This window comes from Entelurus aequoreus, linkage group LG21 (assembly GCF_033978785.1).
Source record: "Entelurus aequoreus isolate RoL-2023_Sb linkage group LG21, RoL_Eaeq_v1.1, whole genome shotgun sequence".
Classification (NCBI taxonomy): domain Eukaryota; kingdom Metazoa; phylum Chordata; class Actinopteri; order Syngnathiformes; family Syngnathidae; genus Entelurus; species Entelurus aequoreus.
In genome coordinates, this window is record NC_084751.1 from 49,182,289 (window position 1) to 49,209,287 (window position 26,999).

The following is a 26,999-nucleotide window of genomic DNA, read 5'->3' on the forward strand; positions in this document are numbered from 1 at the left end:
ACAAATGATTCTTGCAGCTTCCAACATGCAGCTGATGCATTTTGACTGGGATCATTATTACATCTTTTATGCATTCCTGCACTCAGTTTGCACCTAAAACTTTGCAGGCGGGCTCGACGGTCTTTCATTACATTCATTGGCATCTGAGCTCTGAGCTCGCTATGTGTGGAATGTCAGCTCAAGCCATGGCTACACAACTCCTGTGCGATGACACACAACTTCCACTAGCTAAAGCATTCTTCTAGTCTTTTCCTCAGGCCGTAACAGGATATCCTCCCTCCTCTGTTCAATCCTGTCTGATGGACACACACACACACACACACACACACACACACACACACACACACACACACACACACACACACACACACACACACACACACACACACACACACACACACACACACACACACACACACACACACACACACACACATACACACACATTCCTAAGCTTAACAAGTGGTCAACCACAGCCAGATGGAAGACTTTGTGTGTGTGTAAAAGTCACATGCACTAATATCATTAACAATGTAAAACCACTTCTCTCTGTGTGTGTGTGTGCGTGTGCGTGTGTGTGTGCGTGTGCGTGTGCGTGTGCGTGTGCGTGTGTGTGTGTGTGAGAAAGTTGGCTGACAAAAAGATTGAAAAGACACTCCAGATAAAAGAGAGTCTTCAACATTTCTATCAGGGCTGTTCCCATCAATAAATGAAGATTAATGTCAGTGTTTGTGTTGATTGGCACTTTGCACAGGCAATGATGATGTCATATGCCACAGTGATGATGTCATACGCCACAGTGATTATGTCATACGCCAGTGATGATGTCATACGCCAGTGATGATGTCATACGCCAGTGACGATGTCATACGCCACAGTGATGATGTCATACGCCACAGTGATGATGTCATACGCCACAGTGATGATGTCATACGCCACGGTGATGATGTCATACGCCACGGTGATGATGTCATACGCCACAGTGATGATAGTTAGAGCGATGTGATGATAGTTAGAGCGATGTGATGATAGTTAGAGCGATGTGATGATAGTTAGAGCAGTGTGCTCTGTGCCCTTCAAAGCAAACTCAGACAGAACTTTAGATAAACGTGAGGTAATAAGTTAGTAACAAAGTGTTTTAGCGCTGCACGCCAAGTTTGAAATAGCATCTTAAAGCCAAACATGAATGTGAGGATGGCGTCGCTAGCATGAATGCTACATGGACAGCAAACAGAGGACAACCATGAATTGATTAACGTGGACCCCGACTTAAACAAGTTGAAAAACTTATTGGGGTGTTACCATTTAGTGGTCAATTGTACGGAATATGTACTGTACTGTGCAATCTACTAATAAAAGTTTTAATTCAACTGAAATTCAAGCAAGGATGCTGGCTAAGGGAATCATGTTAGTTAATTCTGAATCAAATCGTAAATTCAGCATTCTGGCTTGTTGATAGACTAAATCGTCACTCCAAGAAACAGAATTGAATCTTAAGTTGTTCAGATTTGCATCCCTAAAAAAGCTACCGGTATTTGATGAAAAATGTGCCTCATTGACATTTGAAGGCTGCTCAAATCAAATGCAATATATTTGAGGACAGAATGAACATGCATGGCACAATAATACAGCTTTTAGTGCAATGAAGGGTAAAATGCAATTTTAACCTGTCCATCTATCCATTTTCTACCACTTGTCCCTTTCGGGGTGGCGGGGGGACGGGGGGGGGGGGGGGGTTGGGGGGGTGCTGTGAGCAACCCACTTGACTGAAGTGATGCTGAGGGGACTTAAGAAAGTGTGTCAATGAAGAAGGCAGTAAAACAAGAAAACCAACAGAGCTTGTTGTCTGTGGCCTGTGGTCAATGAAAGAGGTCTAGCACCATGTGGCCTGTGGTCAATGAAAGAGGTCTAGCACCATGTGGCCTCTGGTCAATGAAAGAGGTCTAGCACCATGGGGTGATTGTGAGGTCTGGAATGTGTTGGGCGGGTGGCTCACAAAATCAGAGGGGCACTGGATTAATGTTCTTAAGCAAGAAAACCCTCAGTCAGGAAGCATACAGGGCCTCTGTTTCAACATGGCTGAAATGATATTAGCCATATTGAAATAGTCAAGTCTTGTTTGGGAGGTCATTAACAGAACAAGAGTTGGCTCCAATTAGTGTTTGGACCTCCACACATACTATCACTGCAATGTAGACTTATAGTTTGTCATCATTTCTTTGTATTCCTTTCATGAAAATGCATTTATACAAGCCATGTACAGTTCATACTTTCATTCTTTGTTTTTTGTTTCTTATACATTTCCATGATCACACAGGAATCTACTTTGTTTTTACCATTCACAGAAATTGTGGCAAGATGACAGTGGCACAACAACAAAGGAGCGAACCTTGAAGACTGTCAGTTTCCAGGAATCAGTCAGCATCATAACTGACGGACCACTCATCATGGAAGTGGAGAGCCAGCAGATCCAGCATGGCGGCCTCAGCAGACCCACTCACCAAGGCCTCAGCAGACCCACTGACCAAGGCCTCAGCAGACCCACTGACCAAGGCCTCAGCAGACCCACTGACCAAGGCCTCAGCAGACCCACTGACCAAGGCCTCAGCAGACCCACTGACCAAGGCCACAGTGACAGTGAGCTAGAACAGGTCAGCAGATTCTCACACAATATCAACTTTTGTATTTGCAAGCGTTATAATCACATAAACACTGAATGTCCTTTTCAATCTGCAGTTGTCATTCACTGTTGGTCCATTTCTCTTGTGGAAGGATGTTGTAGATACCACACTATTGGAAGGATGGTGTAGATACCACGGATGGTGTAGATACCACACTATTGGAAGGATGTTGTAGATACCACACTATTGGAAGGATGTTGTAGATACCACACTATTGGAAGGATGGTGTAGATACCACACTATTGGAAGGATGTTGTAGATACCACACTATTGGAAGGATGTTGTAGATACCACACTATTGGAAGGATGTTGTAGATACCACACTATTGGAAGGATGGTGTAGATACCACACTATTGGAAGGATGGTGTAGATACCACACTATTGGAAGGATGTTGTAGATACCACACTATTGGAAGGATGTTGCAGATACCACACTATTGGAAGGATGTTGTAGATACCACACTATTGGAAGGATGTTGTAGATACCACACTATTGGAAGGATACAGCCCTTTGAGACACTTGTGATTTAGGGCTATATAAATAAACATTGATTGATTGATTGATGTTGTAGATACCACACTATTGGAAGGATGTTGCAGATACCACACTATTGGAAGGATGTTGTAGATACCACACTATTTGAAGGATGTTGTAGATAACACATTATTGAAAGGATGTTGTAGATACAACACTATTGGAAGGATGTTGTAGATACCACACTATTGGAAGGATGTTGTAGATACCACACTATTGAAAGGATGTTGTAGATACCACACTATTGGAAGGATGTTGTAAATACCACTCCATTGGAAGGATGTTGTAGAATTCAGTGGTCCCCAACCACCGGGCCGCAGCCCGCTACCGGTCTGTGGATCGATTGGTACCGGGCCGCGCAAGAAATTAAAACATTTTTTATTTTTTATTTTATTAAATCAACATAAAAAACACAAGATACGCTTACAATTAGTGCACCAACCCAAAAAACCTCCCTCCCCCCATTTTTTCTCATTGACACAAAAGGGTTGTTTCTTTGTTATTAATATTCTGCTTCCTACATTATATATCAATATATATCAATACAGTCTGCAGGGATACAGTCCGTAAGCACACATGATTGTATTTTTTTATAACAAAAAAAATAAAAATACCATTTTCTACCATGGCATTCATACATGGTAGATACTTAGAATATTTCAAATGTAGAATGAAAATTAGTAGCAAGTCCCAAAGATGTTAAATATGTTATCAACATGAGTTTATTTTGTGGGGCCGATATTTCATGAGCTTTATCCAGTTTTCTGAAAGTCCAAGTTCATTTTTCAATGATATATATCAGCTTTAGCTATTGGATGGTAATTATTTGCACAGTCAACTTACCAGCCCTTTCAGGCTAGTCAGAGTCACTCAACTGGAACCTTCTGGTTATTGTCCAGTCGCATCACTATAGATTCATTTTTTAGACGCCACACCAACAACTCATTCAATCTTGGTTGATATGCGTCCTCGGATGACAAATGACTTAAGTCCCCAGACGATGTATTGCTGGTGTTGTCAGATAGTCCAGGCTCACTCGTGTCTGTAGAAGACACATCATTTAGGTCAATGAACAATGCGGAGCTGCTGTCTGCTTGAAATGGATTGTTCAGTTGGAACATAGTTTTGTCGTCCGGTACCAGAGTTTTATCTTCCTTTTCCCTGTCAATCTCCTTCCTCAAATGGTTTTCCCAAAAACTGTGTTCTGGTTCTTGTTTTGTCCTAGGCAATGTAGTCTCGTGCTCTTTTTTACTTTCGGTTTGGACCTCATTGGTCAAATATTCCACCTGATCCCAGAGAATCTTGTTTTCATTCCCTTCTGATTTCAGCTTGGCAGAAATATCTGCTAATTTTCGTCCTTGACAGCTTATCAGTTGTTTTGCCATTTTCAGCTGCCTTTTCAGGTCCAACACTTGATTTTCCAGAGATTCCTTGTCTTCCTTGCAGAAAACTTTGATGAGCTTCTGCTTGGCCGAGCAATACCTGCCACAGGTTAAGTTCCTCACTCGCGACAACATGTTTTCTTGCGGAGGAGCAGCGCTTACCTCAGGATGTTCTTAGTCAACTGGGATTTTAGGATCTCAACTGATCTTGAACAGTCTGTAATTACTACAAACGTGCCTGGCTACAATAACTGCTTACAGAGCAGTGATGTCATAGTACAAAGGTCATTCCAAACCTTTGTGAAGTCAGGCTTTTTGGGTCCCCTGGCATTGCCATGACAACCGGATACCTTAAATAAGTAGACTAAAACTGACACATGTTTTGGCATTTCTGTCCATCACACATTCAATCCACTTTATTTTTATAGAAGTTTAAAAACTGCCTTACAATAATGAAAACAAATAAAAACGCAAGACACACGCATGAAGTCTAATTATACGTTATTCATGTGCAGCTGAAATAGGCTCCAGCAACCCCCGCCAACCCAAAAGCGACAAGCGGTACAAATGGATGGATGGATAAGTAACTTCCAGAATCTGAAGCACTTGGAACTGCTGACTGAGGGTTTTGCTATGAAACATTGATCTCAGGACTGCTTTTTGTTCAACAGTTATTTCTACCATTGATTTTCTTACCCTAAAAGGTATTACTTGTCGTAGATTTAAAGCTGAACTTCATTTATTCCTGGCGTCTATCACTCCACCGGAGCCATTTGGTTACTGTCTTGCCGCCTTTCCACAATTTCTTTTTGTAGTTCCCTCCACAAACACTTCTCATTAGGAAGCAGATGAGGTGTTTCCTCAAAAACCAAATCACTTGACTCCAATAAAGACCTGCATCCAATTTGGAACTGATGGTTTTCCTTCACTTTGTTCTCCATTTCTTTCGGGATCATTTGGCATTTTTTCCTGAAGATTTGGTTTTCTGTTTTCTGTAGTTGGTGGACTAGTTTGGCCTCATCCTCTTTGGCTTTGCGTCTGATTTTGACCTCACTGGTCCAATATTCCACCTGCTGGCAGACAATCTCGCTTTCATTGCCCACTGATTTCAGTTCGGCAGAAAAATCTGCACCGTTTTGTCCTCGACAGCTTTTCTGTTCTTTTGCCATTTTGACTTGAGAGTTGCGGTCCTCCACTTGATTGTCCACATATTCCTGGTCTTCCTCACAGAAAACGCTGAGAAGCTTTTCTTTGGCTGAGTGATACCTGCCAAAAGCTAATTCTTTCACTCGTGACAACATGTTGTTTTGCTGAAGAGATGCGCTCACGTCAGGATGTTTGAAGTAAATTGGATCTTGATGATCTCAACTGATCGTGAGCCGTCAGCCATCACTACAGAAGCGCTAAGTTTGAAACGGTCAGCCTTTAGTACAAAAGCGCTTGGTTAGCTGCATGCAGACTGTGATGTCATTGTACAAAGGACATTCCAAACCTTTGTAAAGTCAGACCTTCCTAGTCCCTTGGGTTCCCTTGCATCACCATGGCAACGTGAAACTTTGGAATAGTTTGATTGATATGGTGTGGAACAAATTAATTTGTATGCATGGTGTGCCGAACATTTGGTGATTTTGTCACATCCAACCAAATGCAATCCACTTTATTTGTATAGCACATTTTAAAACTGGTTTCTCATACAAAGTGCTGCACCGCAAAGTAGTGAAAATACGAAAATAAAACACGTAGAATCTTTTACGTCATTTAAGTCACTTTCAAAATCGGAGCCGCTTGGACTGCTTGTGGTGAGGGTTGTGGTATCAGGCATTCACCTTTTCCACAACTTTGTATTAGCTAAAAGGCATACAGTTGCTGTGGATTTAGGGATCAATATTCATTGATTTTGTCTTTCCTCTTATTACTCGACCGGAGCCATCTGGTTGATATCTTGCCGCATTTCTATGACTTCTTTGTGTAGTTCCCTCCACAAGCATTTCTCCTTGGAAAACAGATTAGGCTTCTCAAGAAAAATCAAATCACTTGACTCCACTGAAAACGTGCATCCTATTTGGAAGGGATTGCTCTGATGCTGTTGTAGCATATTTTCCCTCTTGTCCTTCATTTTGTGCTCCTTTTCTTTGAAGATCTGATGTTTCTTCATGACACTCTCGTTTCCCGTGTCCTGTGGTTGGTGCAGCAGTTTGGTCTCATTCTCATTTGTTTTGCTTCCAATTTTAACCTCACTGGTCAGATATTCCACCTGGTCCCAAAGAACCTTGTTCTCACTATTTTCTGAATTCAGCTTGGCATTGAGGTCTTCCAGTTGTTGTCCCTGACAGTTGATCTGTTCTTTTGCCAGTTGAAGCTGACCGTTCAGGTCCTTAACTTGATTCTTCAGGGCTCTTTTATCCTCCTCAAAGAAAACATTGATAAGCTTCTACTTTGTCAGGCTGTACCTGCCAAATGCTGATTCCTTCACTCGCGACAACATGCTGAGTTGGGGAAGAAGTGCGTTAACTGTAGCTTTTGTTCAAATGAATCTTGTGAATGATAACCACAAAACAGTCAAACAGCTGTGAGGTCATAGCTCAACGTAAAGACAGCCTTTTAAGTTCCCAACCTTTGTGAGGTCAGTACTTGGTACGTCTGTTGTTGAACCTTCAACACCATGGCAACATCTTTATCACTGTGAGATGTGTACCCACTGTGCCTACTTAGTTAGCTTCAAAGTTAGCCAACTCTCTTTTGAATCATGGTTGGTCATCGCATCTGCAATGTGGGACGACAAAGGGATTGGGAAGTTCTCAACCAGTTTCATGACAATTGGATTTATTTCTTCTCTGGTTATGAGTTGTTGGGATGATCAGGGTCCACATTTTGTGGAAAAAATGTATTTTGCCTCTAAGAAACTGTTTGAAAAACACATATTTCGATCTAATTTGTTGTGAGTAAGTTGACCGTAAATAAGGATCCATACAGAAAGGTGTAACAAAAGAGAAATAAAAATAGTGGTTTAAAAAATGGGTAAGGAAAAAAAAAAATATTATTTTAGTATAGAAGATGCCTGGGCCGATTGTCAGTAAAAAAAATGTAGTCCAAAGATCATTAAAAAGGAACTTGATAACCTTGCCGTCATCGATAAATGGCCTTGTCTGTGTGGTTGTTTTCTTTGTGTCTCACTTTCAAACTGGGTACTAGACACTTTCAAACTGGGTGCAAGACACTTTCAAACTGGGTGCAAGACACTTTCAAACTGGGTGTAAGACACTTCCTAACTGGGTACAAGACACTTTCAAACTGGGTGCAAGACACTTTCAAACTGGGTACAAGACACTTTCAAACTGGGTGTAAAACACTTTCTAACTGGGTGCAAGACACTTTCAAACTGGGTACAAGACACTTTCAAACTGGGTACAAGACACTTTCAAACTGGGTACAAGACACTTTCAAACTGGGTGTAAAACACTTTCTAACTGGGTACAAGACACTTTCAAACTGGGTACAAGACACTTTCAAACTGGGTACAAGACACTTTCAAACTGGGTGTAAAACACTTTCTAAATGGGTACAAGACACTTTCAAACTGGGTGCAAGACACTTTCAAACTGGGTGCAAGACACTTTCAAACTGGGTGTAAAACACTTTCTAACTGGGTACAAGACACTTTCAAACTGGGTGCAAGACACTTTCAAACTGGGTGTAAAACACTTTCTAAATGGGTACAAGACACTTTCAAACTGGGTGCAAGACACTTTCAAACTGGGTGCAAGACACTTTCAAACTGGGTGTAAAACACTTTCTAACTGGGTGCAAGACACTTTCAAACTGGGTGCAAGACACTTTCAAAGTGGGTACAAGACACTTTCAAACTGGGTGCAAGACACTTTCAAACTGGGTACAAGACACTTTCAAACTGGGTGTAAAACACTTTCTAAATGGGTACAAGACACTTTCAAACTGGGTGCAAGACACTTTCAAACTGGGTGCAAGACACTTTCAAACTGGGTGCAAGACACTTTCAAACTGGGTGTAAGACACTTTCAAACTGGGTACAAGACATTTTCAAACTGGGTACAAGACACTTTCAAACTGGGTGCAAGACACTTTCAAACTGGGTGTAAAACACTTTCTAAATGGGTACAAGACACTTTCAAACTGGGTGCAAGACACTTTCAAACTGGGTGCAAGACACTTTCAAACTGGGTGCAAGACACTTTCAAACTGGGTGTAAGACACTTTCTAACTGGGTACAAGACACTTTCAAACTGGGTACAAGACACTTTCAAAGTGGGGACAAGACACTTTCAAAGTGGGTACAAGACACTTTCAAACTGGGTGCAAGACACTTTCAAACTGGGTACAAGACATTTTCAAACTGGGTACAAGACACTTTCAAACTGGGTGCAAGACACTTTCAAACTGGGTGCAAGACACTTTCAAACTGGGTGCAAGACACTTTCAAAGTGGGTACAAGACACTTTCAAACTGGGTGCAAGACACTTTCAAACTGGGTACAAGACATTTTCAAACGGGGTACAAGACACTTTCAAACTGGGTGCAAGACACTTTCAAACTGGGTGCAAGACACTTTCAAACTGGGTACAAGACACTTTCAAAGTGGGTACAAGACACTTTCAAAGTGGGTACAAGACACTTTCAAACTGGGTGCAAGACACTTTCAAACTGGGTACAAGACATTTTCAAACTGGGTACAAGACACTTTCAAACTGGGTGCAAGACACTTTCAAACTGGGTGCAAGACACTTTCAAAGTGGGTACAAGACACTTTCAAACTGGGTACAAGACACTTTCAAACTGGGTACAAGACACTTTCAAACTGGGTACAAGACCCTTTCAAACTGCAAGAGGGATTACTATCTACATCACTCTAAACTCCCAGAGCATGTTTATTTAACAGGAGAATGAAATGAAGAGAGTGAATCCTCTTGTCAGTCATCCACAATCTTTGTCTCTGTGGACTGCTAGCTTACACACACACACACACACAATGCATGGCCAGAGAGCCTTGCTAGTCGCTAGTTAGAAGCACCAAATGCTAACACAAATTAGGAAGATAAGAAAGGATTACAAAGACAAATGTCTGTCGGGTGTGGAAATATTTCCCCCTCAAACACGTGAGAAAGATGAGCTCTTCAACGCAGACCAACGAGCAAGTATGGACAATTTGTTGGAAATTGAGAGCAAGAAAACAACAACAACAAAACAAACCTCCCTACAAAGTTGTTCCAAGTGTTTCCAGGCAGGAAATAGTTTGACATGATTTGACAAAAATCTGACAAAAGTGACTTTAGATTTCCTCTCTAGCGTCGTTGTTCCTGCTGAGCGTATATTCCATCTTACCAAGCAGTTTGAGTAACAATCTACATTTGAAGTTTTCAATGCACGTAACTGTCATTCAGACATGGACGTGAAGCTTCTCCTAACTCCTAACTTTGTCGTCTCATGGCGTTTGAAGGTCAAATTGTCCGGGGAACAACTTGCCATGGTTCTGGATCTGAGATTTCCATCAAATCTTTGTGCAGTTCTGATAGTTATTTTGTAGCTTGTGACTCAACAGTAACTGGACACCATTACTACGGAACGGGCTGAGGGTCAAAAACATTAATTGCGTAAAAAAAAAAAAGATTGCGATTAAAGGAACTTATAATTAACGCCTTATTATCACGTTACCTTTGACAGCTCTACTTTGACAGACCTACTCAGTGGCCTAGCGGTTAGAGTGTCCGGGTAGGTTGTGAGTTCAAACCCCAGCCAAGTCATACCAAAGATTATAAAAATGGGAGCCATTACCTCCCTGCTTGGCACTCAGCATCAAGGCTTGGAATTGGGGGTTAATCACCAAAATGATTCCCGGGCGCGGCCACTGCTGCTGCCCACTGCTCCCCTCGCCTCCCAGGGGGTGAGCAAGGGGATGGGTCAAATGCAGAGGACAAATTTCACCACCCCCGTGTGTGTGTGTGACTATCATTGGTACTTTAACTTTAGCTCTAAATACAATACAGTGTGTAGTTTTGTGTCTAGACCAGGGGTGTCAAACGTACGGCCCGCGGGCCGGATCAGTCCCGTAAACAGTTTTTTTCTGGCCCGCGTGATGAGTTTGCCAAGTATGAAAATGAGCTGTTTTTTTTTTTTTTTACAAAAAAAAATCTGCTGTTTAAAATGTGTCCACTCGATGTCACAATAGCAATTCTGATAGGCAAGCAAACGGTTTATACCGAGGCCAAGCAAGAGGTACACAGTAAAGGGGGACTGTGGCTCCTCCTCATTGACCCTCATGAAACCTAAAACCTGCCGTTTAATGTCTTCTGCTTGGAACACATCGTCACTTGGCATCCTCGTTACCCCAAAATGTCTCTGTCAAACACAAGAAAAGTGAACTTAACCCTTTTGTAGAGTTTTTACCTCCGTTTCTCATGGTTTGTTGAGTTAGCACTGGATTGATACGTGGACATGACAAAGGAGGTATTTGATACCTACAAGAGTTTACATGTTGTGTTTTTTTGTTCAATCCCAGAAAGACTGTGACTTAAAGTTTGAATCCTGGCTTTGTAGATACACTGAGACAAAGTCTAAGCTCGTTGTGTTTTTGAAACTGCACCAATTTCCTCAGAATTTTAGACAAACTTTAAGTGTTTTGTCCAGAGGATTATTTGTGATTTGTACTTTTTCAGAATGTGTCTCATTCTATTTTTGGCCAAAATAAAACAAAGAAAAGAACCTGGATTTGTCTTTATTTTTAAGTTATCATGCCATGATTTTACCATTACGGCCCACTCGGGAATAGATTTTCCTCCATGCGGCCCCTGAGCTAAAATGAGTTCGACATCCTTGGTCTAGACTGATGTGCAAATTGTTAAAAATGTTGATAAAAGACAGTAGCTGCAGAATTACATTCCGGTTGGATACCCTCATTGTAAATTCTATTTTCCTGTTCCCTGTCCTTAGGAGATTCGCTACCTGGACCAGGTGCTGGATGCAGCCTCAGAAACACCCACCAATGGAAGCTCCTCCCCCTCATACACCACACCAGTTAGCATTGATGGAAAATATTCTTCTGTGAGTGTGTCCAATTCAACTCCTGGATATCAGCAGCCAATCACAGTGGAGGGGCCAAGACAAAGCACCTTCGTGCACCAGGACCACTTGGGGACAAAAACTAACGGACATGTACCAAGGGAGGAATCCAGCCACACCACTGCTAAGTTTGAGCTGAGAGCTTTTCAGGAAGACAAAAGGCCCGCAAAACTTTTTACTCCAGGAGAGGAGCAACATGTCAGAGTGACCAGGATACGGGATTCCGAGGAGGTAATTACGTGTCAACTAATCAGCACTTACACTTTCAACACGCTGCAATGGACGGCTGCTTAAACAACAAAACATTTAAAGTTGCAAAACATTTTTAAAACAACAAAACATTTAAAGTTGCAAACCGTTTTTAAAACAAGCATTCAGCTTTTTTTGCTCAGTAGTCATTTCAAAGTACTGTCCACCTGCACATGTGTAACTGTGTAACATGCTGCACATGTGTAACTGTGTAACATGCTGCACATGTGTAACTGTGTAACATGCAGCACATGTGTAACTGTGTAACATACAGCACATGTGTAACTGTGTAACATTCTACACATGTGTAACTGTGTAACATGCTGCACATGTGTAACTGTGTAACATGCAGCACATGTGTAACATACAGCACATGTGTAACTGTGTAACATACAGCACATGTGTAACTGTGTAACATTCTACACATGTGTAACTGTGTAACATGCTGCACATGTGTAACTGTGTAACATGCAGCACATGTGTAACATACAGCACATGTGTAACTGTGTAACATGCTGCACATGTGTAACATACAGCACATGTGTAGCTGTGTAACATGCTGCACATGTGTAACTGTGTAACATGCTGCACATGTGTAACTGTGTAACATGCTGCACATGTGTAACTGTGTAACATGCTGCACATGTGTAACATGCTGCACATGTGTAACTGTGTAACATGCTGCACATGTGTAACATGCAGCACATGTGTAACTGTGTAACATGCTGCACATGTGTAACTGTAACATGCTGCACATGTTTAACTGTGTAACATGCTGCACATGTGTAACTGTGTAACATGCTGCACATGTGTAACTGTGTAACATGCTGCACATGTGTAACTGTGTAACATGCTGCACATGTGTAACTGTGTAACATGCTGCACATGTGTAACTGTGTAACATGCTGCACATGTGTAACTGTGTAACATGCTGCACATGTGTAACTGTGTAACATGCTGCACATGTGTAACTGTGTAACATACAGTACATGTGTAACTGTGTAACATGCTGCACATGTGTAACTGTGTAACATGCTGCACATGTGTAACTGTGTAACATGCTGCACATGTGTAACTGTGTAACATGCTGCACATGTGTAACTGTGTAACATGCTGCACATGTGTAACTGTGTAACATGCTGCACATGTGTAACTGTGTAACATGCTGCACATGTGTAACTGTGTAACATACAGTACATGTGTAACTGTGTAACATGCTGCACATGTTTAACTGTGTAACATGCTGCACATGTGTAACTGTGTAACATGCTGCACATGTGTAACTGTGTAACATGCTGCACATGTGTAACTGTGTAACATGCTGCACATGTGTAACTGTGTAACATGCTGCACATGTGTAACTGTGTAACATGCTGCACATGTGTAACTGTGTAACATGCTGCACATGTGTAACTGTGTAACATACAGTACATGTGTAACTGTGTAACATGCTGCACATGTTTAACTGTGTAACATGCTGCACATGTGAGGTAAGATCAATCTTAGAGGGGGCGTGTTAATACCTCCTTCTCTTGTCACTGGAGTAGGGGGCGGTGTCCTAGTCAAAGTCTGGGCGGGTCGTTTGAATTGTCTTGCGCATGCGCGGCAGACAAAAAACCAATCAGTTCATTCTGTCATTAATCATTGTTTCTTTTGCTGCATTTCGTTTTTCCACGTAATCCCCGTTTACTTTTATCATACGCCAAACTCTTAAATTCTCTCCCTGAGTGTTCCATTTTCACCAGCGCACACACACACACACACACACACACACACACACGAGCGCGCGTAAGCACTCCCACTCACACACGCTCACACTCAGCAGCACACTCTCTGCGTTTCACTTTACCATAAAACTTCCAGTTACTTTTTTTTATTTATTTTTTATTTTATTTTACCAGACGTTTGAGTTCACGACTTTTCGAGTATTGTAAACTCCCTCTTAACCCTTTCAAGGAACGTTCTCCTTTTTTTTCTCTTTTTTTTTCTTCTCTACCTGCTAGTTCCATTGTCGACAACCGTCCATTCAATTGATCATTGAACGGTAGCCAATCATCACATTTTGCCCCGCCGCCATCACATTTCTGTTTGTCACACTCCAAGGCCATTGTGTCTATATTTTCTTAATTCTAGTGCCCTCAACGCAAAGGGATCTTTCAACCCGCTTCCTTAGTTTTAGTGTCTTATCACACTGGGATCTATCAACCCGCTTCCTTAGTTTTAGTGTCTTATCACACTGGGATCTATCAACCCGCTTCCTTAGTTTTAGTGTCTTATCACACTGGGATCTATCAACCCGCTTCCTTAGTTTTAGTGTCTTATCACACTGGGATCTATCAACCCGCTTCCTTAGTTTTAGTGTCTTATCACACTGGGATCTATCACCCCGTTGCTCTTTTAGGCGGCGACCAACTACCCAGGGTGAGCCACACCCAACTATTAGTTCACTCGTCAATGAAACTGCCCGTCACGGTAATCGAGACACAATGCCGTGAGTTGACCACTTATTTACAATTTTAATGCAATGGCAGGCTCGGCAAAAATGCAATCAATCTATCGAAATCACAGCTCTGCGTCTGGGGTACAATATAGTGTTTGACATACAGACTTCAGGACAGACTCCTAACGCAGATTTTATCTAAAAAGAAAGGTTCTGCTCACCTTGAATTGGCCAATTGAGTCTGTCCAGAAGATTGCAAGAAGTCATCGATCAACAGCGTGCCATCCCGGACGAGCCCCCAAATTGTTGCGTCGACAGCTCTTCCTCCCAAGGAAGTCAAAGTCTGCTGTCCACTCCCAAGTTCTTTTAATGGCAAATAAGCTGATGTTAAATTGACCACCAAAAGCAGTAGTTGGTATTTCGTTGTTTATTGTCAAAGCTTTGGCAATAATGAGACCAATCCAGCACCCAAGCGTTCCCTAGCCCGGTCCAGATCGGTCTACCAAAACCCCGGAACTCCTGTCTACTTCCTCCTTCTCCTGTCCCCCCCCCACCTGCTGTTTCCCCAGTCTAGCTGTGCTTCTTATCTTAGGAATGTAATGGCAGTCTCAACAAAGACAGCGCTCTGACTCTAACCAAGGACACTCGAATCCAAGCACTTTGTACCACACGAGACATTAGCTGATGTAAATATGACTATAGGAGTTTTTAGAAAGAAGTAACACTTAAATATGGATGTATGGAAAATATCTCGTTCCATCACTGTGTAACATGCAGCACATGTGTAACATGCAGCAGATGTGTAACTGTGTAACATGCTGCACATGTGTAACATGCAGCACATGTGTAACTGTGTAACATGCAGCACATGTGTAACATGCAGCAGATGTGTAACTGTGTAACATGCTGCACATGTGTAACATGCAGCACATGTGTAACTGTGTAACATGCAGCACATGTGTAACTGTGTAACATGCAGCACATGTGTAACTGTGTAACATGTTGCACATGTGTAACTGTGTAACATGCTGCACATGTGTAACTGTGTAACATGCTGCACATGTGTAACTGTGTAACATGCTGCACATGTGTAACTGTGTAACATGCAGCACATGTGTAACTGTGTAACATGCTGCACATGTGTAACTGTGTAACATGCTGCACATGTGTAACTGTGTAACATGCTGCACATGTGTAACTGTGTAACATGCTGCACATGTGTAACTGTGTAACATGCAGCACATGTGTAACTGTGTAACATGCTGCACATGTGTAACTGTGTAACATGCTGCACATGTGTAACTGTGTAACATGCTGCACATGTGTAACTGTGTAACATGCAGCACATGTGTAACTGTGTAACATGCTGCACATGTGTAACTGTGTAACATGCTGCACATGTGTAACTGTGTAAGATGCAGCACATGTGTAACTGTGTAACATGCAGGACATGTGTAACATGCAGCAGATGTGTAACATGCTGCACATGTGTAACTGTGTAACATGCAGCACATGTGTAACATGCTGCACATGTGTAACTGTGTAACATGCAGCACATGTGTAACATGCAGCAGATGTGTAACTGTGTAACATGCTGCACATGTGTAACATGCAGCACATGTGTAACTGTGTAACATGCAGCACATGTGTAAAATGCAGCAGATGTGTAACTGTGTAACATGCTGCACATGTGTAACATGCAGCACATGTGTAACTGTGTAACATGCAGCACATGTGTAACATGCAGCAGATGTGTAACTGTGTAACATGCTGCACATGTGTAACATGCAGCACATGTGTAACTGTGTAACATGCAGCACATGTGTAACTGTGTAACATGCAGCACATGTGTAACTGTGTAACATGCAGCACATGTGTAACATGCAGCAGATGTGTAACTGTGTAACATGCTGCACATGTGTAACATGCAGCACATGTGTAACTGTGTAACATGCAGCACATGTGTAACTGTGTAACATGCAGCACATGTGTAACTGTGTAACATGTTGCACATGTGTAACTGTGTAACATGCTGCACATGTGTAACTGTGTAACATGCTGCACATGTGTAACTGTGTAACATGCTGCACATGTGTAACTGTGTAACATGCAGCACATGTGTAACTGTGTAACATGCTGCACATGTGTAACTGTGTAACATGCAGCACATGTGTAACTGTGTAACATGCAGCACATGTGTAACATGCAGCAGATGTGTAACATGCTGCACATGTGTAACTGTGTAACATGCAGCACATGTGTAACTGTGTAACATGCAGCACATGTGTAACATGCAGCAGATGTGTAACTGTGTAACATGCTGCACATGTAACATGCAGCACATGTGTAACTGTGTAACATGCAGCACATGTGTAACTGTGTAACATTCAGCACATGTGTAACTGTGTAACATGCAGCACATGTGTAACTGTGTAACATGTTGCACATGTGTAACTGTGTAACATGCTGCACATGTGTAACTGTGTAACATGCTGCACATGTGTAACTGTGTAACATGCTGCACATGTGTAACTGTGTAACATGCAGCACATGTGTAACTGTGTAACATGCAGCACATGTGTTACTGTGTAACATGCAGCACATGTGTAACTGTGTAACATGCAGCACATGTGTAACATGCTGCACATGTGTAACTGTGTAACATGCAGCACATGTGTAACATGCAGAAGATGTGTAACTGTGTAACATGCTGCACATGTAACATGCAGCACATGTGTAACTGTGTAACATGCAGCACATGTGTAACTGTGTAACATGCAGCACATGTGTAACATGCAGCACATGTGTAACATGCAGCAGATGTGTAACTGTGTAACATGCTGCACATGTGTAACTGTGTAACATGCAGCACATGTGTAACATGCAGCACATGTGTAACTGTGTAACATGCAGCACATGTGTAACTGTGTAACATGCAGCACATGTGTAACTGTGTAACATTCAGCACATGTGTAACTGTGTAACATGCAGCACATGTGTAACTGTGTAACATGCAGCACATGTGTAACTGTGTAACATGCAGCACATGTGTAACTGTGTAACATGCAGCACATGTGTAACATGCAGCAGATGTGTAACTGTGTAACATGCAACACATGTGTAACTGTGTAACATGCAGCACATGTGTAACTGTGTAACATGCAGCACATGTGTAACATGCAGCACATGTGTAACATGCAGCTCAGTCCAGCTCTACACACGTCGACCACTGATTGAGAGTTGAATAGAGTTGTGCTAGTCTGTGAGCTAAAAACCAAGAGCTGTCAACTCGCTGTCCAATGCAGCTCTAAGGACGCTGGGGAATGAGGTGTAACTATCACACATGTGTAACTATCACACATGTGTAACTATCACACAACTCCACTAGCCAGGCATATGTAACACCCCACACGTCTGTTCTTTTATCACAAATAACATTTAGCAGTTTTTAAGCTGTGTTATGTTTTGCGGCTTCAGACAATTCCAAACAAGGGGGCAAAATGGCTTTTATGGGAAAGCTTCAACATTCCTGGTCTTCATCCTTCCTCCTTCTTCCTGTCCAACAGGTCCATGAGTTGGAGCGTGAGCGCCAAGAGCTCATCAAAGATCAGGCGGTGAAGAAAAACCCTGGCATTGCTCAGCGTTGGTGGAACCCTCCGCAAGAGGTGCTTACCTATTGAATATTTGATATTGACAGACTCATTTCATGAATTGGTCTGTTTTTCCAAGGTTCCTTTGGAGGAGCAGCTGGACACGGAACAACTGGAGTCTCTGAAAAAGTACCAGGAGAGGAAACAACAGAAGCATCATCAAAGCTGTGCACACACACAGGTGACAAGCACTTCTCAGGTTACAGTAGAATACTTGCTCAATATTAAGGTTATCCTTTTGTATTTCCTTTGACGGTGATCAGCCCCAGCTGACTGGACCCCCCACATTGGTGACCCTTGACCCGGAGCTAATCAGGAAGGAAGACATTCTAGAAAAAAAAATTGACTTCTCATCTGCCCGGAAGCAATTCCTGCAAGGGGAAGTGACCAAAACTTCTGTGGCTCCTCATATGTACTGCGCCAGGCCCTTCTCAAAGTCCGTGCCAAGGGGCAGCCATGGGAGCAACAGCATCGTTACAGAAAGCGCAGAGTGTAACGTGACCTGGTGTGATGATGGCGTTCCAGGAGAATTTACCAGTGTTCGAGCTGTAATGACAAATCTCAGTGATGAAGAGGAAGGCAAGAGCCACTTCCACCCAGAGGAGTCCGACTCGGGGTTGGATGAGTTTTCAGTGCGCTCTCAGGACACAACAGTGTTTAGCTTGGATAGTGTTTCAGACAGCGGAGCCTCACTTCCCCCGACTCCTCTGCCACTTACCCCAGTATCACCGCCTACACCCCAGCCTACTACCCCAGTCAATGGGCAAACCACTGGCAATGGGGCTGAGGAGGAGCTGGAATATCAGGCAGAGGTACTTGTCCAAAATGTCATCCAAAATGCCCTTTCCACCAATGGAGGTGACTGGCAGTTGGATTCTTCACAAATGAGCAGCCCTGTGTCTTCATCCTCAGCTTCAACAAGCAGCCCAGTGCCGGTTTCCTCTTCCCCTCTGTCATTTGGGGAATCTGACTGTCTCCAAGCCCCTGTGTCCTCCAGCCTTGCTACATCTAACTCATCCCGGTTGCCAGAGGCACAGGTTGCTTTCCCAGAGAAGTTGATAGAAAGACAAGACCAGCAACATTCATCCAATCCAACGCAGCCATCTCCAACTCCTTCTCAACCTGTCTCTCCACCACAGAGACCCAAAGAGAGAGGACCCAGGATCAAGATCCAGTCTTCTTATACCAGAGCGCTTGCTTCCTCAGCTCCAGTCACTGCTCCAGCTCCATGCTCTGTCCCCATAGCTTCTGTCCCCAGGCCACCACCCGTCTGCCGTCCCCCTTCTCCTTCAAGCCCAGAAAAGTCGGACTTCAGCTATTTCAGTAAATATTCCGAAGCAGCTGAACTTCGCAGCACGGCGGCAGCGACCAAAGGCCCTGAGGTGGAGGTGGCGAGCGGGCCGTTCCGCCTGCGCTCCAAGAAGCAACGTACATTGTCCATGATCGAGGAGGAGATCCGAGCAGCTCAGCAGAGAGAGGAAGAACTGAAGAAACAGAGAGAGGCTCAGCCTGCTATCGTTCCTCATGCCGGGAACGTTACCGGCAGCAGTCATGTTCCTGCAAAATCAGGACCGCGGAAAAGCAGCATAAACCCGGCAGACAAGCTGAAGAGCAACAGCCTGCCAACTAGACTCACGCTGACCGCCAGAACAGCACCAGGTTAGTTGACCGCCAGAACAGCACCAGGTTAATTGACCGCTGGAACAGTACCAGGTTAGTTGACCGCCAGAACAGCACCAGGTTAGTTGACCACTAGAACAGTACCAGGTTAGTTGACCGCCAGAACAGCACCAGGTTAATTGACCGCTGGAACAGTACCAGGTTAGTTGACCGCCAGAACAGTACCAGGTTAGTTGACCGCCAGAACAGCACCAGGTTAGTTGACCACTAGAACAGTACCAGGTTAGTTGACCGCCAGAACAGCACCAGGTTAATTGACAGCTGGAACAGTACCAGGTTAGTTGACCGCCAGAACAGCACCAGGTTAGTTGACCACTAGAACAGTACCAGGTTAATTGACCGCTGGAACAGTACCAGGTTAGTTGACCGCCAGAACAGCACCAGGTTAGTTGACCGCTGGAACAGTACCAGGTTAGTTGACCGCCAGAACAGCACCAGGTTAGTTGACCGCTGGAACAGTACCAGGTTAGTTGACCGCCAGAACAGTACCAGGTTAGTTGACCGCCAGAATAGAACCAGGTTAGTTAACCACCGGAACAGTACCAGGTTAGTTGACCGCCAGAACAGTACCAGGTTAGTTGACCGCCAGAACAGCACCAGGTTAGTTGACCGCCAGAACAGCACCAGGTTAGTTGACCGCCAGAACAGTACCAGGTTAGTTGACCGCCAGAACAGCACCAGGTTAGTTGACCGCCAGAACAGTACCAGGTTGGTTGACCGCCAGAACAGCACCAGGTTAGTTGACCGCCAGAACAGTACCAGGTTAGTCATCTGCTGCAAAGTGTTGGTACACTCCTGCTAACCTGTGTCGCTTGTACACAAACAATACTACTACTAGTACTATTAGTACCTAAGTCAAACTTTAGGGTACCATTTAGGGATGTTCTGATGACAGTTTTATTATAATCATCCATGGGTGAGATACATGTATTAACTGTAAATGTTGAGATGTATTGACAGTTATAGACAGTATAATAACAATATTTAAACTACTTCTTCACTCTCTTGTATTTCAAACAATTGTTTAAGCAAAAAAAAAAAGTAAATAGAACGCAATAACTAAACAAAAGCAAAAAATCAAATACTCCTTTGAAACCACAAAGTCCTTCTTTGTCCAGACTTATTCCTGGAGTTTGTAAACATTAACAAAATGCATTTTCAAATCAATCTAATCACTTGAGTATCGATCATATAAACTTACTACAATATCATATACTACTACTACAATATCACATACTATTACTACAATATCATATACTACTACTACAATATCACATACTGGTACAATATCATATACTACTACTACTACAATATCATATACTACTACTACAATATCATATACTACTACTACAATATCACACACTACTACAACAATATCACATACTACTACTACAATGTCATATACTACTACTACAATATCACATACTATTACTACAATATCATATACTACTACTACAATATCACATACTATTACTACAATATCATATACTACTACTACAATATCACATAATACTACTACAATATCATATACTACTACTACAATATCGTATACTACTACTACAATATCACATACTACTACTACGATATCATATACTACTACTACAATATCATATACTACTACTACAATATCACATACTACTACAACAATATCATATACTACTACTACAATATCACATACTACTACAACAATATCATATACTACTACTACAATATCATATACTACTACTACAATATAATATACTACTACTACAATATCACATACTACTACAACAATATCATATACTACTACTACAATATCACATACTGGTACAATATCATATATTACTACTACTACAATATCATATACTACTACTACAATATCACATACTACTACTACAATATTACATACTACTACAATATAATATACTACTACTACAATATCATATACTACTACTACAATATCATATACTACTACTACAATGTCATATACTACTACTACAATATCACATACTACTACTACAATATCATATACTACTACTACAATATCATATACTACTACTACAATACCATATACTACTACCACAATATCACATACTACTACTACAATATCACATACTATTACTACAATATCATATACTACTACTCCAATATCACATACTATTACTACAATATCATAAACTACTACTACAATATCACATACTACTACTACAGTATCATATACTACTACTACAATATCATATACTACTACTACAATATCATATACTACTACTACAATATCACATACTACTACTACAATATCACATACTACTACTACAATATCATATACTACTACTACAATATCATATACTACTACTACAATATCACATACTACTACTACAATATCACATACTACTACTACAATATCATATACTACTACTACAATATCACATACTACTACTACAATATCATATACTACTACTACAATATCCTATACTACTACTACAATATCACATACTACTACTACAATATCATATACTACTACTACAATATCACATACTACTACTACAATATCATATACTACTACTACAATATCACATACTACTACTACAATATCATATACTACTACTACAATATCACATACTACTACTACAATATCATATACTACTACTACAATATCATATACTACTACTACAATATCATATACTACTACTACAATATCACATACTACTACTACAATATCATATACTACTATTTTGGTACTGCAGTCAGGGTCATAGTTGTGTAGTCCCTCCCCCTCTCCTTGGCTGAGGTTGCCAGATAGCAATCCTACTCCAAGGAACTTAAAGTGAAGTTCAAGTTCAAGTTCACTTTAACTTGAACTGAACTTCAAATGGCAACAATGGCTGCAGGTTTCTCTTGTTTATGCTTCTTGCAAGTTGGTTTACTTAGTAATTATGCCACATTTACTTAGTAATTATGCCACATTTACTCAGTAAATATGCCACATTTACTCAGTATTATGCCACATTTACTTAGTAATTATGCCACATTTACTTAGTAATTATGCCACATTTACTCAGTAAATATGCCACATTTACTCAGTATTATGCCACATTTACTTAGTAATTATGCCACATTTACTTAGTAATTATGCCACATTTACTCAGTAATTATGCCACATTTACTCAGTATTATGCCACATTTACTTAGTAATTATGCCACATTTACTTAGTAATTATGCCACATTTACTCAGTAATTATGCCACATTTACTCAGTAATTATGCCACATTTACTCAGTAATTATGCCACATTTACTGAGTAATTATGCCACATTTACTCAGTAATTATGCCACATTTACTCAGTAATTATGCCACATTTACTCAGTAATTATGCCACATTTACTTAGTAATTATGCCACATTTACTCAGTAATTATGCCACATTTACTCAGTAATTATGCCACATTTGCTCAGTAATTATGCAACATTTACTCAGTAATTATGCCACATTTACTTAGTAATTATGCCACATTTACTTAGTAATTATGCCACATTTACTCAGTAATTATGCCACATTTACTCAGTAATTATGCCACATTTACTCAGTAATTATGCCACATTTACTCAGTAATTATGCCACATTTACTTAGTAATTATGCCACATTTACTCAGTAATTATGCCACATTTACTTAGTAATTATGCCACATTTACTCAGTAATTATGCCACATTTACTCAGTAATTATGCCACATTTACTCAGTAATTATGCAACATTTACTCAGTAATTATGCCACATTTACTCAGTAATTATGCCACATTTACTCAGTAATTATGCCACATTTACTCAGTAATTATGCCACATTTACTCAGTAATTATGCCACATTTACTTAGTAATTATGCCACATTTACTCAGTAATTATGCCACATTTACTCAGTAATTATGCTACATTTACTCAGTAATTATGCCACATTTACTCAGTAATTATGCCACATTTACTTAGTAATTATGCCACATTTACTCAGTAATTATGCCACATTTACTCAGTAATTATGCCACATTTACTCAGTATTTATGCCACATTTACTTAGTAATTATGCCACATTTACTTAGTAATTATGCCACATTTACTTAGTAATTATGCCACATTTACTCAGTAATTATGCCACATTTACTCAGTAATTATGCCACATTTACTTAGTAATTATGCCACATTTACTTAGTAATTATGCCACATTTACTCAGTAATTATGCCAAATTTACTCAGTAATTATGCCACATTTACTCAGTAATTATGCCACATTTACTCAGTAATTATGCCACATTTACTTAGTAATTATGCCACATTTACTTAGTAATTATGCCACATTTACTCAGTAATTATGCCACATTTACTTAGTAATTATGCCACATTTACTTAGTAATTATGCCACATTTACTTAGTAATTATGCCACATTTACTTAGTAATTATGCCACATTTACTCAGTAATTATGCCACATTTACTCAGTAATTATGCCACATTTACTCAGTAATTATGCCACATTTACTCAGTAATTATGCCACATTTACTCAGTAAGTACGCCACATTTACTTAGTAATTATGCCACATTTACTTAGTAATTATGCCACATTTACTTAGTAATTATGCCACATTTACTTAGTAATTATGCCACATTTACTCAGTAATTATGCCACATTTACTGAGTAATTATGCCACATTTACTTAGTAATTATGCCACATTTACTTAGTAATTATGCCACATTTACTCAGTAATTATGCCACATTTACTCAGTAATTATGCCACATTTACTCAGTAATTATGCCACATTTACTCAGTAATTATGCCACATTTACTCAGTAATTATGCCACATTTACTCAGTAATTATGCCACATTTACTCAGTAATTATGCCACATTTACTTAGTAATTATGCCACATTTACTTAGTAATTATGCCACATTTACTCAGTAATTATGCCACATTTACTCAGTAATTATGCCACATTTACTTAGTAATTATGCCACATTTACTTAGTAATTATGCCACATTTACTCAGTAATTATGCCACATTTACTCAGTAATTATGCCACATTTACTCAGTAATTATGCCACATTTACTCAGTAATTATGCCACATTTACTCAGTAATTATGCCACATTTACTCAGTAAATATGCCACATTTACTCAGTAATTATGCCACATTTACTCAGTAATTATGCCACATTTACTCAGTAATTATGCCACATTTACTCAGTAATTATGCCACATTTACTTAGTAATTATGCCACATTTACTCAGTAATTATGCCACATTTACTCAGTAATTATGCCACATTTACTCAGTAATTATGCCACATTTACTCAGTAATTATGCCACATTTACTCAGTAATTATGCCACATTTACTCAGTAATTATGCCACATTTACTCAGTAATTATGCCACATTTACTTAGTAATTATGCCACATTTACTTAGTAATTATGCCACATTTACTTAGTAATTATGCCACATTTACTTAGTAATTATGCCACATTTACTCAGTAATTATGCCACATTTACTTAGTAATTATGCCACATTTACTCAGTAATTATGCCACATTTACTTAGTAATTATGCCACATTTACTTAGTAATTATGCCACATTTACTTAGTAATTATGCCACATTTACTTAGTAATTATGCCACATTTACTCAGTAATTATGCCACATTTACTTAGTAATTATGCCACATTTACTCAGTAATTATGCCACATTTACTCAGTAATTATGCCACATTTACTCAGTAATTATGCCACATTTACTCAGTAATTATGCCACATTTACTCAGTAATTATGCCACATTTACTTAGTAATTATGCCACATTTACTCAGTAATTATGCCACATTTACTTAGTAATTATGCCACATTTACTCAGTAATTATGCCACATTTACTCAGTAATTATGCCACATTTACCTCATGTCCATTAGCCAAATGTATTTGTAAAGTTACGCAGCAATATTTTAGTCATTTTACCATGAATCAATTTAAGTGGACCCCGACTTAAACAAGTTAAAAAACTTATTGGGGTGTTACCATTTAGTGGTCAATTGTAGGGAATATGTACTGTACTGTGCTATCTACTAATAAAAGTTTCAATCAATCAGTTGGGACAGATTGTTGGCATGAGCCTGCTAAAATGTGTAGTTTGACTGCATCCTAATGATGATATATTAAATATGGCATAGAACCTACTTTGATGGCAAGTCAAGGCCCACAGTGAAATGATGGCCACATTTGGTTCAGCATAACCCCATGTTGCATCCAACAGTGTCTTCCATAACCCCATGTTGCATCCAACAGTGTCTTCCATAACCCCATGTTGCATCCAACAGTGTCTTCCATAACCCCATGTTGCATCCAACAGTGTCTTCCATAACCCCATGTTGCATCCAACAGTGTCTTCCATAACCCCATGTTGCATCCAACAGTGTCTTCCATAACCCCATGTTGCATCCAACAGTGTCTTCCATAACCCCATGTTGCATCCAACAGTGTCTTCCATGTACGCACATCACCATATTCCAGTGCAGAGCGCAATTCTATGAGCCAAGCCACATTACGCAAAAGCCACGTTACGCATAAATCATATAGCCTACTAGCATGTCAATACACAAATAATACATGTCATGCATTATTTTGTACTAAGCAAATACACCCCATGTGTGTTTGATGCACATACTGTACTGTACCATATGTGTTTGATGCACATACTGTACAGTACCATATGTGTTTGATGCACATACTGTACAGTACCATATGTGTTTGATGCACACACTGTACAGTACCAGAAACCACAATTAGCTGTGCTAATGTTGGAAGCATTTCCTCAGCGTATTGAGAAGCAAATAGGCACTGACACTACACATATCCGCTTAGCTTTTATTAGTACTAAATACTGTATATGTTGTCCTGTCAGTTGGATGACACATGGACATACATGCTAACTAGCATATGTTAGCATGTATGTCCATGTGTCATTGACCGGGCTAGCATGCTAACATTGGTTGCAGGAACATACTATCTTTGTTAGACAAGATCATAGACTGTACTGGACAATATAGTTGACATAGCAAATGTCCATTTCCATTTATTACAAGTCATAGGAAAAGATAAATGCCTGACTTACCTATCAAGAAGGAAATGAGCAAGTTTTGCGTCAGATGAAAACATTCAATGGTGTCCATCTTTCAAAGGCATCCCCGACACAAATCCTGGTTTAGTTCCTGGCTTTGTCATGAATAAGTTAAGAATGGTAACTTTTAGATGGACTAAGTCTAACATGTTTAGTAAC

General features: G+C 40.5%; 1 protein-coding gene and 1 long non-coding RNA gene across 5 annotated transcripts in view; one reads left to right on the forward strand and one right to left on the reverse strand.

The window, feature by feature from the left end:
* LOC133638795 (PALM2-AKAP2 fusion protein-like) overlaps positions 1-26,999 on the forward strand; it is a 175,013-nt gene that overhangs the window by 125,954 nt on the left and 22,060 nt on the right. For all 4 annotated transcript variants that reach the window (XM_062031752.1, XM_062031753.1, XM_062031755.1 and 1 more), the window contains 5 exons: positions 2,346-2,651; positions 11,560-11,919; positions 17,944-18,042; positions 18,107-18,208; positions 18,291-19,686. In XM_062031752.1, the coding sequence (XP_061887736.1) occupies positions 2,346-2,651; positions 11,560-11,919; positions 17,944-18,042; positions 18,107-18,208; positions 18,291-19,686 (2,263 nt within the window). The remainder of the gene's footprint in view (positions 1-2,345; positions 2,652-11,559; positions 11,920-17,943; positions 18,043-18,106; positions 18,209-18,290; positions 19,687-26,999) is intronic.
* LOC133638796 (uncharacterized) lies at positions 54-26,999 on the reverse strand. The gene is made up of 3 exons (XR_009823685.1): positions 26,835-26,999; positions 18,051-18,148; positions 54-296 (listed from the first exon to the last, which is right to left on the reverse strand). It is a non-coding gene; the product is annotated as an uncharacterized LOC133638796 (long non-coding RNA).